The sequence below is a fragment of the Dermacentor andersoni genome, chromosome 10 (assembly GCF_023375885.2).
Source record: "Dermacentor andersoni chromosome 10, qqDerAnde1_hic_scaffold, whole genome shotgun sequence".
Taxonomy (NCBI): Eukaryota; Metazoa; Arthropoda; class Arachnida; order Ixodida; family Ixodidae; genus Dermacentor; species Dermacentor andersoni.
The window spans coordinates 87,012,286-87,032,416 of record NC_092823.1 but is presented as its reverse complement, the minus strand read 5'-3'; the positions used below and the strand labels follow the sequence as shown (position 1 = coordinate 87,032,416).

The following is a 20,131-nucleotide window of genomic DNA, read 5'->3' as shown; positions in this document are numbered from 1 at the left end:
GCTTCAGGAGATTGTAATCCTAGCCCTGAGTATCGGCAAAATGACCAGTCAATAGCGTGTGAGTAGGTCTAATTGACTCCTAATCAGTGGATAGAAAATGTTTCTTTTTTATTATTTGCAGGTAAAATGCTGGAATGAAGAAAGTGGCTGCGACATGGTCATCGCTGCCTCGGAGCTCTACGAGCATTTCTTCCAAGATTGTGAATACCACACCACGTCTTGTCCTAAGTGCTCGGCTCCGATTCTTTGCAACGATGTGTTCGCACACCTCAGAAGTGACTGTACCGATCATACTGTGTCTCGCATGTCTAGAGCCCCGCAGGCTTCCTCCAGTGACCCAGAAGCAATACTGATGGCTTTGAACACAAGCTTAGATGCGCGAGTTGGCGAAACAAAGGACATCCTAAGTGAAGCGCTGAGCGCGAGCAGCGCTCAGCTCAATAACCGACTAAATGAGCTTTTTCTCTGTATGAACACGATCAGACAAGCATTGTTACAGCCATCCACAAGTGAAACTTGTGAAGGGCCGAGTCATGTTCCAGAAGCGGCTGCTGGTGTTGCCTCCATCAAGGCAGTCAAGCAAATCGTTAACGCACACGGTGACAGGCTCGCCGAACTTTCAGATAGCATAAGCAGTCCAGGTTACACTACAAACCGAACTGTAGGAGATACCGAAATGACAAATCTCGAGATGCCCAAACAAAATACAAATAATCCGAGCATGGGTCAGGCAAAATCGAGCAAAAGCGGGGCGCAACGCACTCCCAGTCTCAAAGAAATTTCCCGGAGCCTGGAGGAGTCTAATGAAATCCAAATGGGAACCGATCTGGACCATTCGACAAATTTTACAACCTCTGAAAACAGTGCCACGAACTCTGGTTCGAACACTGCAACTAGAGAGATTTTGAAACAAGCACAACAGCAAACGCAACCCGATAGAGAAGAAGATGCAGAAAGCACAGGTAACACCAAACGTTGCCAGCTCACTGTGAGGGCGCTAAATTCAATGAGGAAATTTGCAGAAGCAAATGGCTCTTTTGATTATGTTGGCGAAAAAATATACCTCTCTGGCTATCACATGTTGGCAGGCGTGAAGCTCATTAGGGGTGATGGTTCTGTGACCATGCACGCTCGTATTAAGCTTATCAAAGGTGTGAACGACGAATTTCTCCACTGGCCATTCAAAGGCAACATCAAGGTGATCGCTGTACATCCGTCTGGGCACCAAGTGCGCCATTGTGTAAATTACACTTTTCTCAGTATTTCGCACTTTGGAAAGCCAGGACCATTTGGCAACACACCCTTGTATTTTGCAGAGTCTTCATTATGCTTGGAAGATCTTGAGCGTGAAGGATACACAGTAGATGACAAGATTCAGCTGGCGTGGGAGCTCGCTTAGTGCATCCGGTGAATATATGAGTCATTTCAATCGTTTTGGTTTTGCTCCAATGTACACTGCTGTCTGACAGCACTGCTAATTTCATTGATCTGCCATACTTGCGGATTTGTTTGTGTTCAATAGTATTTCATGACCTTTGTACTATTACTTTGTGCTGAATTTCTGTCCTTGTATTGACTGTTATCATCACTAATGCTTTCTTCTTCAGAATATGCTTAATAAAGCGTTTAATAAAATGCAAGTAGTGGGGCTTCTGTACAAACACGTTTATTTCTCGTGTAGAAGTGCTTGTGTGTACATAAAATTCTGTTTGGCATCTTATCAGCTGTGCAGAAGTGTCATTGCGTTTGCAACGATGGGAGTTATTGCCTCCTAACTAAAGCTTGAATGTGTCTTGAGTTGATGTCATTGGTAGCTCTCAGACCATGTTCGATATGTGTGAGCTTGCATTACTATACCAGCTGTCCCAGTTAACTTGGACCAAGATTTAAAAAAAAAAAAACAGGAGTTCTAGAGAACTCGTACCGACTGCATAGTCGCCGTTGTCGTGTGTACCTACAGCCAACATTTTTTTTCATCACTAGGTATTAATTGCTTTTAATTAGTGAACTTTTTAATTATTGCGTGGATCGCAAATATATAAATTACAAAGCTGTAGGGCACCTCAAATTATCTCCGAATGAAGCGTTTGTTTCGTGCTCAGGTTTGCCTCGTTGATTTTTCAAAGAAAAAACAAAAGCGCAGGAAACATCCAAAATACGGAATAGATACGCGCTCGCGCGCCACTACTCAAGCACTCCCAAGCGAATAGCCACGGATACACGGCTTTCCTAGCGGCGGCAGCTCGATACAGGGCTTCATGCTATGTGATTAACGCGGCATCACGAGAACACGCCGCTGACACATTGATAAGAGTAGAAGAGTCACGAGATGGGGAGGGGTTCCAACCCGGAAAACCGATGACGGTGCACTTGGGACTGTAATTTCGCGCACTCATCTTGTTCCGTAGATAGGCGCACCCGGAACGTATGTTCCTTTTGTTCTCTTTAGCAATAGAAACAAACATTGTGCAGGCTATGTCCATCTAATATGTTTTGGCCTATCGGTACGGCCATCATATGCTGTTGATTACGTAAATCAGTTTTCCTTGACGTGTCAGTGCGCATGTAATAACGAGAGTTGTCATCGGTACCACGCCAGTGGCCTGCTCTTAAAGAAGACAGAGATACCCTTCACGAATTATCGAGAGGCTAAAATGATTCTGGCTCTGGGGGCCGCGCACGGCGACAGGAGGAAGACAGCCAAGCTATTCGGGATGTGGCATTATGGAGGATGCCCTAGTCCGTGAACAATACTTAGAACTTACGAAGTCCTTTGCGGGACGAGTAGCTTCACAAGAAAGCGACACAGGACTGTAACGCTAGTTCAAGAAGCAGGAAAGGATGTTTTGGCATTCTTTGCGGCTAACCCTCGCGGTAGTGTGCGCGATGCCAGTGCGGAGGCCGGAACCTCAAGGTCATCAGTCTGGAAACATGCCGACATATCTTCAGAATTTCTACCCAGCATTCTGCGCACCCACTTTTCTCTCTGATGGAGAACCGTCCGGGTGCACAGATACACCTCATGTTTCAGGAGCATAAATCACGACTTCCATGATCAGTTTTTGGGCACTCAGGCCTCTGCTGCACACCATGCCTTCTGCAGGGGCCGAAAATAACGTCAATAGAAGTGCTTAAAAATAAAAGCGACGTTTCCACATTGGTAGCGAAACAATTAGCGTTACATCAGCTATTCTGTAATCAAAGAAAGTGCGGCTGCAACTTATATTGTACTGTTCTTTCAGGTAGAGTACGCTTGTCGACTAGGAAGAACGTCGTCACCAACAATAGCGGGATTAGTGGCAATTCTCCAAGCCACTTACTTTACCAAGACATGAGACACCAACAAAGTGGGTAATTTTCACGGACTCCTTATCGGGTTTAGCATGTCTTGTAAACATTGATGACAGCCAACCACACGCACTAATAACATAGGCAGTACTGAACAGTTTAGCTCGTGCTAATGAAAGAAAAGATGGAGTGATATTATAGTGGGTCCCGGGACATGCTGGTATAGCAGGCAACGAATTAGCGGACTCATTGGCAAAATTGGCCCATAAAGATGCAGAAATTGAAATCATCCCTTTATCACCAATGGACACGAAACGCATATTGAGGGTATTAAAGAAGGACTTGTATGCCAACCTGATTTAATTGGAATACTAAGGAATCAGTTCTTTACGAAGTGGACCCTCAACTCAAAGACATACTGGTTGTAGAACTTCAGAAAAGTACCGAGACAGTAATTCATCGACTGAGCCTTAGGACAGCGTACACTAAATAATTCCTATATCGCTCCGCAACCTCGAGACGACCAGTCGGTCGCAACACTTGCTGACCTTTTCAACCACCACTGGCATGAAGGTCGCCTTCCAGACTCCTGGAAGCCTGCAAAGGTAATATTCATTCCCAAACCAGGCAAAAGACTCGATCTGGGCAGCCTCGGGCCCATCTCCCTCACGTCTTGCCTGGGGAAGGTTATGGAGCACGTAGTTCAAAAGAGACTCCGCACTCACGCAAATAATGAGGATCTCCTCCCCCCACCATGTTTGTTTTCCGGGTGAGACTCTCTACCCAGGGACATCATGTGGCAGGTACAACACGACATACTCGACCCGGGTCCCGTCCGGGCGACACGCACCATTCTCGGCCTCGATAAAGCGTTCGACAATGTGTCGCACGCTTCTATACTGACCAACCTCTCGCATATGAATGTAGGCACTCGTACCTACAGCTATATTGCCAACTTTCTCCAGAACCAGACTGCTGAACTCCACATTGGAGACCTCTGCAGCGACAAAGTCGCCATGGGCACCCGGGGAACACCACAGGGAGCTATTCTGTCCCCGTTCCTATTCAACATTACTATCTGGGCACCATACTTCTGGACACCATACCCCACATGATGCACTCAATATACGCTGATGATATCAGCCTCTGGACAAACTCTGGCTCGGACGGGGAGATACAAGATTCACTTCAATAGGCAATCTACACCGTCCACACTTACGTGCAGGCAAACGGTCTCGTTTGTTCGCCCATGAAACCTGAACTGTTATACGAGACAGACGTGTTCGCCGACGCGTCCCCGGCTATCAAGAGCCAGTCACGCTACTACACATCGCCACGCACCCCATACTCCCGTACAGACCGTCCCCGTGTTAGGCATGCTGGTGCAGAACAACAGGCAGAACTTGGAAGCCATCCAACGCCTCCGAACCACAGCCCACCAAAGCAACGGCCTAATCCGCCGCATCGCCACTCGCCGCAGGGGAATGCGGGAGACCAACCTCTGCCGCCTCACAGAAGCCTATTTCATTAGTAGGATTGTCTACACATACCCTTATTACCATTTCCGCCGCAAAGACGAAGAGGCGGTAAATAGCATCATCCGCTCGGCGTACAAGGCGGCAATGGGACTGCCCCAGTCCGCCAGCACACAGCGTCTCCTCCAGCCTGCAGTATACAACACCCTCGCAGAGGCTGACAGAGGCACAAAGCACTGCACAGATACACCGTCTTTCTCGCACCAAACACGGGCGTTACATTCTTAACCGTCTTAACATCAACGCCTACAGGTGACATCTACCCAACGGCTCCCCTCTCGACTGGAGTCTGCAGTCGGCTGGTCATCAAAGCCATGGCCAAGAATATGTTCTACTACGGCGTCCGCGATTCATGTGGCCAAAGCCGTTGTAGACGCCGCGATTATCTCCACTGTGTATGGAGCGGCGGGCGAGGAGGACATCGAAGCACCCTAGTAGCCGCTGGAGAACGCCCCTCCTCCCTCGCCTGACCCCTCTGCATCGCGCGCGAATCTGGGCTGCGTTCCTCGCTCGCGCACGCGAGATTGAAAACCGCGTTCGCCGGCTCACCCTTACACGCTTTCACTCATATGGAACCTCACCGCGACGGCGACGCCGACGGCAGAAATGCGCCTGGATTGTCCATGTAATTGCTATCGCAATAATAAATGCGCAAACACAAATATAGGCATCAAAAAGTGTAACGCTCAAGTGACGAACCGCCGTGGTATAAAACACGCCTGTGATAGCTCGACCAAAGGTCGGCTGAGACAGCGACGTGGTCAACGCTGATCAATTCCAATGAGAGCTACTGCTTCATGTCTTCAAAGTAGGAGTCAAGGTGGTCAGTCAGCATTCGTCGAGTGAGTGTTTTCAGGCCCGGAGCGAGGTGTTCCACGAGATCCTTGAAGGATTTTTTTTTCGGCAATAGAGAAAAATTGCAGGCCTTCGATAGCAAACGTCGTGATAAGTTTGTCAAGTATATGTTGAGAGACAGCTGGCTTGCTAATCATCTCCAAGCACGATTGCTTCTGGGACTCTTCAGAGAGGCGTTTGCGCGCCTCTCTTTTCATTAGGGTGTCGTATTCCTGTGGATTGTGCAGATGTGCTAAGAAACAACTAGAAATTATCCTACAAGGGTCGGACTAAGTACTTCGCTTTTATAAACCTTTCTATGAACCTGGTGAACACAATATTTAACGGGAATGACAAATTAACCTGTGACTGATGTACACTTAGAATGAAGAACTCCTTCGTTATGCGAATATGAATTAACAAAAAAAAACCTTACCTGCACGTGCTTCCTCAAGTTTGTCGCCGATGTCTTGGACGCACCAATCGTCTTGTTTGACGAAGCGCAAGTCAAACATCGGCATCCGATTTTTTTCATTTTTCTTGTCTTCAATCAGTTTAAACATTGGTGATAGCCATGACCAGGGGCAGTCTACATCGGCACTTATTGCCCACAGAATCCAGATGCCGCAGGAAGCAAGATGGCGTTGATGATTCCCGAACCCCGCCTGAGGGATGGCAGACCCACACCCGTGGTCCCTAGCATGCGCGTTCTTGGTAGGACCATAGAAGCCAACGGAGCTAACTCTACGGCTATCTCCAAGATCCTTCGACAGACAGCTAATACACCCAGACTGCTACACCCAGACCAACTGACGAGGGTGTATGAAGGAAGAAAGCGTTATCAGCCTTGTCCAATCTTTTATCATCTGTCACATTACTTACGTTGCGCCCTTTCTCAACTGGTACAAAGCTGAAAAGACTAAACTCGACATCATCATTAGAGGAGCCTATAAGCCGGCCTTAGGACTACCCAACCACACCAGCACGGAACTTTTACTACAATTAGGTATCCACAAAACGCTAGGCGAGGTAATCGAAGCGCAACGTCGATCCCAACTGGAGTGGCTTACCCTCACGGAAACGGGCCGCAGCATTCTAACCAAGCTTGATATCACCTACCACCGCCAACATGGATACAAACACCCAATATCACGCGACATTCAGCAATGGATACACGCCGACCTATTGCCAAGAACATGCACCTAGACCACAACAAAGAACGCAGGAAGGCACGAGCTACCTCCCTCATCAAAGCTTATGCCAACACCGCGGGGGTCATCTTCGTCGACGCAGCTGAATACCAAGATGGACGTCCCTTTGCGGTGGTTACCACAGCAGGCGGCTTGCTTCGACATACTGCCAGCATCGTTACCCAAAATGCCGAGACGGCCGAGGAAGTGGCCATCGCCCTGGCCACTCTTGACCCAGCCTGTCACACCATACTGAGCGATTCTCGCGCAGCAAGCAACAACTGCATCAAGGGTTGTATTTCTCAACAATCACTCCGTATCTTACGTCAAGCCGCGCATTCGTCTGAAAATCTGTGTCTGGATCGCAGCACACGCCGGCGTTGTCCACCCGCACCTCGCCAACCTCAACGAAGTTACACACTCCGTAGCACGAGGACTAGTTAACCATGCCGGCGACGGTGGAGGTACACCCGCATGACGCGACCGCCTTGAAAGATACAACGACCTTGTGAAGTCATTTCACCTCTCAAGGAGAAGCTCCCCCCCCCTCACCGCAAGTTAAACAGAGCACAAGCAACCACCCTTCGCCTGTTACAGACCAATAAATACCATTCCCTCACACGCTATCACATCATATACCCCGACATCTACCCAAGCCAGACGTGCAAGATCTGTAAAACTAAATCAGCAACACTCCCCCACATGATATGGGAGTGCAAACATAATTCCCAGGCCTTAACCCCGCGACCCTCTCGTGAAGCATATACAGAGAGCAATGCCCTAACACCACCCGTGTCCTCGCCGCACCGCTCCTTCTCCCCAGCTATGCGCCACCCAGCTTTTCCGCATCGCTATGCTGCGGAAAGCTCTGCTTTCACTCTTTCTCAGCTCTCTCTCTCCCAGTTCAGCGAGGCTGCGGACGTCAAGAGAGAAACCCAGCGAGGTTCTGACAGATCCACTGTAAAAAGCGATGACGGCATCCGCAAAGCCCACATCACCTTCCACAAAGCTAGTGGGCAACACGATCAGTCACGGGCACAGGCAAAGTCACAACTACTGCCAGAGCCGATCACTTCGCCACAAGCCCTAACATTTAACGACATCAAATAAAACAGCAACAATCACTTCACCACAGTCGCGGACACAGGCAAAGCCCGCACGGGCAGAACGGAACCACTGATTAAGAGCTCTTGTCGCGCTCATCATTTTAGCGCCACCTATTTAAATATAATATACGAAGCCAAGTCAGATTATTATTTCGCGTCTATTTGGGTGAACGTAGCGCTCTCACGCCCTCAGCGTTAGAGCGACCCTGGAAAAATAACGCTTACCCTCATAATCACTCCGTCGACCGGGTCGTAGCATTGGCGGCCTACGAAATAAAGCGTCCATAAAAGAGTAAGGAGCAGGCTTTTGTTGAAAAGAGAGCGTTTGAGAGAAAGGTGACGTTGCGCTGGGGTTGCGAGTTCCACTGTCCGCGCATGACTGCAAAACGTGGCTGGGATGTCCACAGCAGCGTATGCATTGTTTATCTCATGCATTGTTTGGGATATCATTGGCCTTAGGGAAGTTAGAAGAACTGGTGAGACTTATACAGTGCTGACGAATGGCCACGTCGCCTGCCATAGAGGACTACCAGATAAGAAGTAGTTCCGAGTAGGATTCCTAATTCATAAGGACATAGCGGGCAACATTGACAAATTCTATAGCATTAACGAGAGGGTAGCAGTATTCGTAATAAAGCTGAATTTTACGTATAAAATAAAGGTAGTAAAAACCTACGCTCCAACTTCCAGTCACAGTGATGAAGAAATAGGACTGTTTTATGAAGATGCTCAATTAGCGATGCGAAAAGTGCAAACTCATTATACTGTAGTCGTAGGCGACTTTAATGCAAAAGTGGGGAAAAGGCAGGCTGATGAAGAAGCAATTGGCAACTACGGCGTCAATTCTAGGAAGGTAGATGAGAGATGCTGGTAATATTCGCAGAAACGAATAAGCTGCGAATAATGAACACCCTTTTCAGGAAGCGTAAACAAAAATTGGACCTAGAAAAGCCCCAATGGTGAAACCAGAAATGAAATTGATTTTATATTTCTGCTGATTACGGCGTAGTTTAGGATGTAGAAGTGTTAGGTAGGGTAAAATGCTGTGATCCTAGGTTAGTGAGAGCTAGGATTTACCTCAATTTAACAAGAGAAACAGTAAAATTGGACACGAAGATAAAGGCCAACCTAGAGGCAGTAAGGGTAAAAGCAGATCAATTCAGTTTGACACTTTCAAACAAACATGCAGCTTTAGTACAGAAAGGTGAGGATGACATAGAGGCAGTGAATGAAACCGTGAATAGGCTGGCTTCAGAAGCAGCAATTGAAGTGGGAGGTAAGACACCAAGACAACTAGAAGGTAAGCTGTCCCAAGTAACAAAGGGCCTAATAAAAAAAAGAAAAGGAAAGTGCCCAACTCATAAGGTCAGATAGAATTCGCGGAACTGTCAATTGTCAATCAACGAGGAGAAAATAAGGAATATTCAAAATGATAACGCGAGAAAGATTGAAGAAGCAGTAACCAATGGACGCAGTCTGAAAACAGTGAGAAGGAAACTAGGCATCGGACGAACCAAGATGTATGCACTGAAAGATAGGCAGGTTAATATCATCAGCAATCTCGAAGATATAGTAAAATCAGCGGAATAATTTTAAACTGACCTGTACAGTACCCAAAGCTGCCACGATCCCTCCATCGAAGTAGTAATGAACAGCTTCTAGAGGCTCCCTCTCTAATTATCGCTGAAGTTAGAAGGGCCTTGCAAGACATGAAACGTGAAAAAGGGCAGAGGAAGATGGACTACCAGTCGATTTAATCAAAGATGGAGAGACATAATGGCTCAAAAACCAGCGGCCCCTTATACGAACTGTTTATCGACTTCAAAAATCCCAGAGAACTGGAAGAATGCCAACATTATACGAATCGACAAAAAGGCAACGTTAAAGAATTGAAAAATTATAGGCCCATTAGCTTACTTCCAATATAATAAAATATATTCGCCAAGATAATCTCCAAGAGAATAACGGCAACACGGACATTAGCCAAACAAGGGAACAGGCAGGCTTCAGGAAGGGATACTCTACAATAGACAACATCCATGTCATCAATCGGGCAATCGAGAAATCCACAGAGTACAATCAGCCTCTATATATGGCTTTCATAGATTATGAAAAGGCATTTAATTCAGTCGAGATGCCAGCAATCATAGAGGCTTTACATAATAAAGGAGTACAGGACGCTTCCGTAATATCTTGGAAAGTATCTACAGAGATTCCACGGCTACCCTAATTCTCCACAAGAAAAGTAGAAAGTTAACTATAAAGGAAGGGGTCAGACAAGGAGACACAATCTCTCCAATGCTATTCACTGCGTGCTTGGAAGAAGCATTCAAGCTATTGAACTGGGCAGGCTTAGGAGTATGGATCAACGGCGACTATCTCAACAACCTTCGATTACTTGGTGACATTGTCCTGTTCAGCAACACTGGGGACGACTTAGAACAAATGATTGAGGACCTTAACAGAGAGAGTATAAAAGTGGGGTTAAAGAATAATATGCAGAAGACAAAAATGACGATCAATAGCAGGGCAAGGGAACAAGATTTGAGGATCAGCACTCAGCGTTATAGAGTCTGTGAAAGAGCACGTGTACCTAGGTCAATTACTCAAAGGAGATCCTGATCTTGAGAAGGAAATATACGGAAGAATAAAAATCGGCTGGACCGCATTCGGCAGACATTGTCAGATCCTGACGGGAAACTTACAATTATCATTAAAAAGAAATGTGTACAATCTATGGATTCTACTGGTGCGGACATTTGGGGCAGAAACTTGTAGACTGACAAAGAAGCTCGAAAACAAGTGCAGAACTGCACAAAGAGCGATGTAACGAAGAATGCTAGGCATAATGTCAAGAGACAGAAAGAGAGCGGTTTGGATCAGAGAGTAAAAAAAAATTAAATTAAGGGGTTTTACGTGCCAAAACCACTTTCTGATTATGAGGCACGCCGTAGTGGAAGACTCCGGAAATTTCGACCACCTGGGGTTCTTGAACGTGCACCTAAATCTAAGTACACGGGTGTTTTCGCATTTCGCCCCCATCGAAATAAGGCCGCCGTGGCCGGGATTTGATCCCGCGACCTCGTGCTCAGCGGATCAGAGAGTAAACAGGGATAGCCGATATTCGAATTGACATTAACAAAAAGAAATGAAGCTGGGCAGGTCACGTAGATCACGTAAACAGGGATAGCCGATATTCGAATTGACATTAAGAGAAAGAGATGAAGCTGGGCAGGTCACGTAATGCGTAGGTTAGATAACCGGTGGACCATTAGGGTTACAGAACCGGTGCCAAGAGAAGCGAAGCGCAGTCGACGACCGCAGAAGACTAGGTGGGGCGGTGAAATTAAGAAATTCTCAGGCACTAGCAGCAATCGGTTGGCGTAGGACAGAGGTAATTCGAGATCACAGGGAGAGGCCTTCGTACTGCAGTGGACATAAAATAGGCTGACGATGATGATGACCGCGCTCGGCTTGTGAGCTCCACGCTCCGCGCATGACTGCAAAACTTCGCTGGGATGTCCACAACAACCTATGCTATCCGCAGACAATGTTCTTTCACCAAGCCCGAGGGGGGGGGGGGGGGGGTTCGTGACTACTTCAAAAGGAGGCGTTGGCAAGGAGGCTCGTATCTAAATGCATGGAAAAGAAGAAATCGTTTTTCTCGGCGGCCATGCACTGCACCAAATTGGACGATATTTATTAATGCGAAGCTGTCAAATAGCCCATTGAGCGAAAAAGCCGGCATCTGCCTTCCGCAGTACTGAAACGGCAGGTAAATTCCCATTGCCTGCGACGCCACGTACCGAGCACTTCTCGAGGGAGCAGAGAGGGCACAATGGAACACCTGCTGCCTCAGTATAGCGGCAGGTGTTACTTGAGGGAAGATGGCATCGTCGCGACGCTACGTCACCCTCGCTATCGGAAGTCTTTGTAACCGTGCGTGCTTTGTCCGTGCAAGCTCTCGCCTGCGCTTTAACTGCGCCACGGTAAAGTGAAACCAAAACGCGCCAGGCTTCTCAACGCGCTCGCTTGCCCGTGAGGAGTTCACAACTCGAAGGACAGCTCAGAGCCGTTCAAATGGACATGAGTACTTTCGCATTCGCAACTCATAAGAAGTGCTTAGGTGTCCTCGGATTTTTGCATGTAAAAGGAAAAACTAAATGTGATGATTGTATGAAACGGTATGTTTATTTAGCAATTATTTTCAAAAATGTTTTTGAAAATTGAGTATTTTGGAAAAGCGATACTATGTAGTTTACAACTTTGGCTTAGTAAAGCAAAATTATATGACAGCTCAGTCAATTGCATCTAATACTGCATTTAAAGCCCACAAAATTGATGCATTATACTTGGCTCCTAATTAAACCACTAATATTTGAGTATGACTTTTGCAAAACACTTGTAAACATTACAACAAATTACGTAATACATACAATAGTATAATAAGTTTGTCCGCTTTGGTGATCTAGCGGATGCAGTTGACAGAACTGCGATATCTGTTCTTTGTGCAGAGATACGGATTTGTAAACTTCGGGCTTCGATATTTTATAAATCTTACCAATAATCTAGAATTCTTTAAAAATATTCAGGCTCTAAATCAAACTTTCGTTTCCAACAGCCACTAGAATTTATCTAATTTGATCGGCCCACGGGGTTATCTAAAAATGACATCTCTGCAGTTTACATACATTTGAATAGGCGGGATCGGAGTTAGGCTCGAAATACGGCTTCTTTTAAGGACATAGATTTCGTTGATTGTTTTGCTCTCCGAATATCTACCGTCACTGATGCTGCGTGGTAACATTTTGGGTCCTCATGGGCTCAAAGGAAGGAAAACAAAAGCGTGTGCCCTGCAGGAGAGATGAAGAAAAAAGTATGTGAATTTTGAAGTGTTCAAGAACTTTCTGGATCATGATGTATGGGGTTTAATGGCGCAAGGGCCAGATATGGCTAAAGAGCGACATATACCTGGTGATGGGTTTTAAATTATTTGTTTATGAAATGGGGAAATGTACTTTGAAGGGTGGAAGTGGAATGGCTGTAAATAGGCCTAAAATGAGCGGCTGTAGATTGTCTAAAATATATAAGTATTAAAACAATGACAATGACCAGAGATGTGAACTGTGGCACTAAATGTTTTCTTACGCAGGGCTGATGTAATAGATCGTGTAGGTGAACGCAGCACTAATGCCTCAACAGGGCCCTTTAATGCAAGGGTCTGGGGACACGTGCTATACTTAGATGTAACGAACACAGCAGTAGCCTCTGGTAAGAGGATGTACTACGTAACATTTGGTCTGATAATCTGCAATTTAAGAATGTCATTTACAAAAATTTAAACTAATTTAGGGTTGAATAATGGGTTCGTATCAAGAAATTGTGCTGGATGTAATTGGATATGTTGTCGATAGGCCAAAGGAAAGTGCTTTTTACTCTCGCATTCTCTTTCCTGACACTCTACAAGGACGGGGATGACCGTCAGTTTTTCACCACATCTAGCACATGTAGGAGGTTCATCACCAGTCAGTAGGAAGTTGTGTCTACCGTATGTGCGCCCTATTCTTAGTCGACAGAACAGCACATCGATTTCTCGTGGTTTTATTATTGATGTGGAGGTGCTTAACTGTGGCCTAATTAAATGAAGTTTATTCGAGGTTTGGGTGTCCCATAAGCGTTGCCAATAGTCTCTTATTTTCTTTTTCGAAAGATAGGTTTCAAATCTATGGCGGTGACAGCTGTGGAAGAGTTGAAATATTTTGTTGCTGTGGATGTGGCAATTTCGTCAGTGAGCACATTGCCCTCGACGCCTCTGTTCCCGGGCACCCAACATATAATGCACGTTGATTGCATGCATAAACAGCGCACAAGCGTGTATAAAGATAAATCATTGCAGCATTTTCAGCTTTTTTTTTTAGCAATACTAAAGCCTTGACAACGCTTAGACAGTCGGTAAGTATAATTAACTTTCCTATTTTTAATTGTTTTATGTTTATGTTTATCGCAGCCGATAATAGTGCATAGGCTTCAGCCGTAAAGATACTAGTTTGGGCATGCAGAATGCCAGATTCCGAAAAGGACGGACCGACTGCTGCATAAGAAACGCCGGCTTGTGACTTAGATGCATCGGTGTAAAACTCTGGGCAGCGGTACTTCGACCAAAGTTCAAGGAAGTGCATTCGAATGTGCATCTCAGGAGCACGCTTACTGACTTCAATAAACGATATGTCACATTTCACGAGCTGCCACTGCCACGGTGGTGACAGCTTCGCTGGAAGCCTTAGATGGTGTTCTAGAAGTGGGACACACATTTCTTCACTGAGATTCCTTACACGCAGCGAGAAGGGCTGCCTGGCTGTGGGCCGATTATTAAAAAGTATGGCACAGGACACATCGTTTACGGTTGTGTAACAAGGATGTTCAGGATTCGAGTTTACTTTCAGACAATATGTGAAGCTGGGATATGACCTCTGTAGACGGAGTGATCACTCGTTTGATTCTACATAAAGACTTTCTACAGAGCTTGTCCTGAAAGCACCGGTTCCTAAGCGAATACCTAAGTAGTGCACATGGTCTAGGATTTTTGGCGTGCTTAGCACTGCAGAATGATAAATTATAGCACCGTAGTCAAGGCGAGAGTAGACAAGGCTCCTGTACATGTTCAGGAGACATTTTCGATCACTACCCCATGTTGTGTGCGACAGAATTTTTAAAATGTGTATCGTTTTCAGACATTTTGCTTTCAGATATTTAAGTTGGAGGCTGAAGGCAATGCAAAAGGATAGAAAGTTGGGCGAGTTGGTACGGTAACAGGATCTTGGATTGTAGCGCGAAGTGACACGCACGGAGACTAGAAGCAGACAGGATGAGCTCTACAATCCAAGATCATGTGACCGTACCAACTCGCCCAACTTTCTATCCTTTTGCATTACGTTTCTTGTACACGGGGCTCCTTTTAATATGAAGGTAAGCTTAGAGTCTAGACTTTCTCGCAGGAATTTTTGTTCACTGTTCGCAGAAAGTTCCTCTCGATTAATGGTGAGTTTTGGGGCTGGTGTCATGCCTCTTTTGTTTGAAAAAAGTTTACGCCTATTTTTATGGGCATTTATTTTAAACCCATTTACATGAGCCCATTCAAATAATTTGTTTAATGCAAGCTGCACCTGTCGTTCGCAGATCGCAGTGTTAAATGATTTGAAACCTATCTGCGCGTCACCGACATACACAGAATAAAATATGATGCGTTAAATAATTGTGTGCAAGGAGTTAATTTTTACAATGAAGAGTGTGCAACTAAGCACATCCCCTTGCGGCACGCCAGTCTCCCGGGCGAATGTTCTAGATAAAGCATTGCCCACTCTCACACGAAACGTGTGGTTGGATAAGTAGCTTTTGACTGTGTTTAACATATTTCCATGGACATCCTTCGCAGAAAGATCTCGCAAAATCCCGAAGCGCCATGTCGTATCGTATGCTTTTTGTGAATCTTTAAATATCGGAAGTAAAAACTGCTTATGTATAAACACAACTCTGATGTTTTCCTTGATGCGAATAAGGTGGTATATTGTCGACCTACCTTCTAGGAACCCACAATGGAAGGGGTATAGTATTTTGATATTTTCTAGGAAAGAGATTTAGCGCCGGTTTATCATTTTTTATGTGGTTTGCACACACAGCTTGTCAGTGCTATTGGCCTGTAGCTGCTGGCTAAGGACTGTTCTTTGCCTTGTTTAAGTATCGGGAAGACTATGGCTTCTTTCCACAAGGACGGGATATACCCAGCCGCCCATATGGCACTGAGAGAGATAGGAGCGTTTTCAGTGCTTCAGGATGTATGTATGTAATCATTGCATACATAATGCGACCATCACCTGGCGCCGAGTTGTTGCAACAAGTGAGAGATGCCTTAAGTTCAATTAAGCTAAATGGGCGATTGTAAGCCTCACTCGATGAACCTTTGTGGTTACGGGGCTGCCTCTCTTCACGTTTTTGAACCTCTGTAAGGTTTCTGTATAGTGCGATGCACTAGAAACATATTGAAAGTGTTCGCCTAGGCAATCCGCCTGATCTGTCAGGCTGTCATCTTGGCTACTTACTAAGGGTAGAGGATGTGTCTACTGGCCTATTAATTTATTTACCCTATTCCAGACTTTCGTCTTGTCAGTCTAGGAAGTTATACCGGAGATGTACTTCTCCCAACTCTCCCTTTTAGCACGTCGACGTGTTCTTCTACGCTGAGCCTTTATTTGTTTAAGTCTAATCAAGTTTCCGGTGGTTGGAATGTCGCGAAGTCGTTCTAAAGCTTTGTTTTGGTATTTCCGTGCTTTTTTGCATTCTTCATTCCACCATGGGATACGACGCTTATTAGACAGTCTGTTAGGTTGACGGATGCAGTTTATGGCAGCCTCAATTATAAAGGCTGTTGTATACACCACAGCATCGTCCATAATAAAAGAGGCAATATCATCCCGGATTATATATGTTAGCTCTCCGAAAAGTGCCCAGTTAGCTGATGGAACCTTCCACCGGGAAGCGTGTGGCAAGCATCCATTTTGTTTTAAGTTTAACATAACAGAGAAGTAGTCGCTCCCAAAGGGATTCTTGAGAACGGACCACTCCAGGTAGGCATTAGTGTGCTCAACACTATGCTTAAATATATGATGTAATGTGTGTTATATGCCACGCTGTGGTACGTTTTTTTATTTTATTAAGTGTACATGGTCCTGAGGAAAAAAGAGTTTTTCAGTTAGGCGACATCTCGCATAGTAACGAGAATTTCCCCACAAAGTGTTATGTGCGTTTAAATCTCTGACGAGCATGTAGGGCGCCGGAAGTTCATGTATGTAGTTTTGAAATTCGGTTATTAAGTTCATAATTAGGAGGGATGTATACAGAGCTGACAGTGACTAGCTTCTCAAACTGCAGCAACTGCCTCCAGGGGCGTACGAAGCTTTAATTGCCGGCAGGCAACACGTCTGTCGACAATGATAGCCACGCCACCGGATGACACGATAGTGTCATCGCGGTGGTGTGGCTATTGTTAATAAGGCCAACGATACCATCATAATCAATTACTACAGGATCCATTGTAGGAAAGTTCGCGTCACAAAATTCTGGCAGGCGCTGAGCACGCTCATCTAAAGATGTTTTTGAAAATACCTCGTTGAATACGTAACAACATTGCCAACGAGAAGCGGTAACGCCACTGTCGTCAGTTATTGACAATAGGTTTTCACGTGCACTTTTAACAACACTCCAGAACTTTCTGGGCTTGTCTTTTAACAAAGCAGGTAAAGTAGTGCCAAGGAAAGTGTGCTTAGCGTCCTTCATCGCATTTTTATATTTGCAGATAATCTGTTGATATGCGGTCTAGTCGCCGTGGCCATTCCTGAACTTTATTTTTCGGAAAAAGCGTTTTTTCCGATTCTGAAGGCGCCTTAACGACACATTAAACCAAGGTGACCTTCGTTTGCGACCGCTGACCCGCAACGGTGCGTATTTGCTTGTTAGACAGTTAACTTTCTTTTTTAAACATTGACCAGTTTTCTTCGATGGTGCGCTCATAAAAGCCGGGCATGCAGCCTTCCAAGAAGGTTGCTAGTTCACTATTGATAACTGAAAAATCAGCCTTCTTATAATCTCTGGTAGATTTTAGCTCAATGATGGGGCGCTGAACAGCTGCTTTAATTGAAAAGTTAATAACGCAGTGTTCGCTCAGTCCTGGTAAAAAAAACAAATGAACCCACGATATCAGGAGCTGTTGTTAGAATAAGATCAAGTACGTTAGCGCTGGACAAAGTTGTTCTCGTTGGAGTAGTGACTGTGTAAAGTCGAAATCACAGCATAACTTCACGAAGGCAGCACTTTCACTTGAGGACTCTTTGGGAGCAGGAAAAGGACCGTAACGACCAATGTTAGGGAAATTAGTCACGTAATATAAATATAGTTGCTTGAGGGAACCGAACGATACTTGCATTTGAAGCATCGTGTAAATCAGAAAAAAAATTATGCCTAGCGTTAGGTGGCCAATAGCAAACGCAAAAGAAATTATATCACAGTGATTTATGAGCACGCATGCGCAAACAATTTCTAAAGGTGACTCAGTGTGAACATGGTAAGGGACAAGGCGATCGGAAACAACTATCAGAACGCCTCCTCCTGATATAGAGCCACGACCAAAGCGGCTAAACTTGAACACCTTTTTACACTCAAATATTTCGCTATCACGCACTTTGGACGATAACCATGTCTCCGTAAGTACGTCGGTATCAGTACTACACGTGTCAATTAGATCAGAAAGGTCATCAGGCTTGTTAACAACACTGCGAGCATTGGAAAAAAGAAAATTAACATCACTAGATGAATAATCTGGCCTAAGTGATAGCTATGACAAACTTGTGTTACTTGAAACAGCTGGCAATACGTCATGCCTCAGGGCAGCAGGTGAACCGCTGTTCAAAGGTACATCACACATGCTATCGGTTGACACGACACTTGTTCTTCAGGAAGAACCTATTGTGGCGAGCTGAATACGATTCTCCGGTGTTTTTGCAAATTCCAGCAGCCTTTTGCGGGATGTGCGTGTAGCTAGGCAAAAATTCTCATTAATACTAATACCGGTTTGTTTTAATTTCTTGCTTGCTGAAAAAAAATGGCCTCTTTGCCCTTAGCGCTTAAAAACATCGCAATAATTGGGCGGCACTTATTTGGCACGTATTTACCCAACCTATGTGAACGAACAATTTCATTGATCAGACAGCTGTATGTTTAAGGTGGACAATAGGAGCTCAGGTACGCTTTTTTCTGCATCAGCCCATGACTCCGACGGTTACTCAGGAAAACCGTGAAAAATCAGATTCTCGCGTCGTGACCTGTCCTCAAAGTCATCTAACCGACTAGAAAGGGTAGCTGTTTCAGCGCGCACGACAGTGGCTACTGCAGTGGCAAGGTCATCCTCTCTAACGTTTTGAATTGACTCGATCTTTCCTTAGACTGCTGTTAGTCTGCCATTTATATCGTTCAATTCTTTCTGTAGATTCTGCTGAATCGACGGTCGAGAGCTTCTGGCCGCTCCTTAGGCGCTGGCGGCGCCGTCTGGCTGGGAGATGTGTCCATCGCCTCTTGTGGGGAGCTAGACACCCGCTCTTGCGAGCGGTTTATTCGCGATGTAGGTCTCCTCTCGAGACACGAGACCCTTGAAGCCACCAGCCCGGAGGTCGATGGCCCCTTCTGAGATGGCGGAGTTGTGCTAGCTGCAACGCCGATTGGGCAGATAGCGTCGCCACCCGCTCACTACGCGTGGGCCAGACGGCAGCCGGAAGCCGTTGCGACGCTGCCCCCTGATGCGTCACTTCAGAAAAGCTGGTTTTAGACAGATAGGACACTCGCCTTCGTGCCTCGTTAAATTAAATGTTTTCTTTGACTTTAACTGTAACCCTTTCCTTCTCTTTCTTCCACGACGGAGAGGACCGTGAGTAGGTGGCACGCTTCCCATCACAGTTGATGGAGTGCAGTTTGTTCTCTCAGGATTCGGATGCAGGTTAGTGGGCACATTTGGCACAGGTGAGGCGGTCATTGCAGTTCTGTGAAATATGGCCGGATCTTTGACACTTAAAGCCGCGAAGAGGGATGGGAGTGTAGGGCCTGACTCTGATCTTTATGTACCCGGTCTCGACAGTCTCGGGCAGCACACTTGTACCGAATGTGAGAATAATGTGCTTCGTTTGAATCTTTCTAACATCGCGTCTCCTCTTAATTCGTTTTGCATGGATTATATTTTCATCTTTCCAAACCTCGAGAAGTTCAACTGCGGTTAGGTCCATCATATCATCTGAGATGACGCGATGAGTGGTGTTCATCGGGCGGTGATGTGTCACTGTTACTGGTATTTCGCCAAAAGACACTAAGCTACGTAACTTTTCATGTTTTTTTGGTCGTGGAGTTCAAGAAGGAGATCTCCACGTGCTAACTTTGTATCCTTGTAGCCTGGTCCCATGGTTTCAGTAAAACATTTCGCAACGACAAAAGGTGATACAACTCTTACGTTCTTGTCCGGCTTCTCACTATAGATTACGTGAAAGCGGGGAAAAATTTCTTTTTTCTAGCCAAGAAATTGAAATACTTAGGTGCGCCCCCGTCTCTGGCGGCGATCACCAAGTGCAAGAAAGGAGCTATCGAC

General features: G+C 45.7%; 1 protein-coding gene across 4 annotated transcripts in view; it reads left to right on the top strand.

The window, feature by feature from the left end:
- The window catches only part of LOC126544247 (uncharacterized), a 68,615-nt gene extending 49,234 nt beyond the window's left edge, over positions 1 to 19,381 (top strand). For 2 of the 4 annotated variants that reach the window (XM_050191493.3, XM_072284936.1), the window contains one exon: positions 122 to 1,720. In XM_050191493.3, the coding sequence (XP_050047450.2) occupies positions 122 to 1,399 (1,278 nt within the window). In that variant the 3' untranslated portion in view covers positions 1,400 to 1,720. Of the gene's footprint in view, positions 1 to 121; positions 1,721 to 3,242; positions 3,894 to 13,871; positions 13,906 to 18,988 lie in introns of those variants that run through there. The other 2 variants (XR_011890588.1, XM_055062501.2) reach the window with 2 other exon arrangements.
- The last annotated feature ends 750 nt before the right edge of the window (positions 19,382 to 20,131 follow it).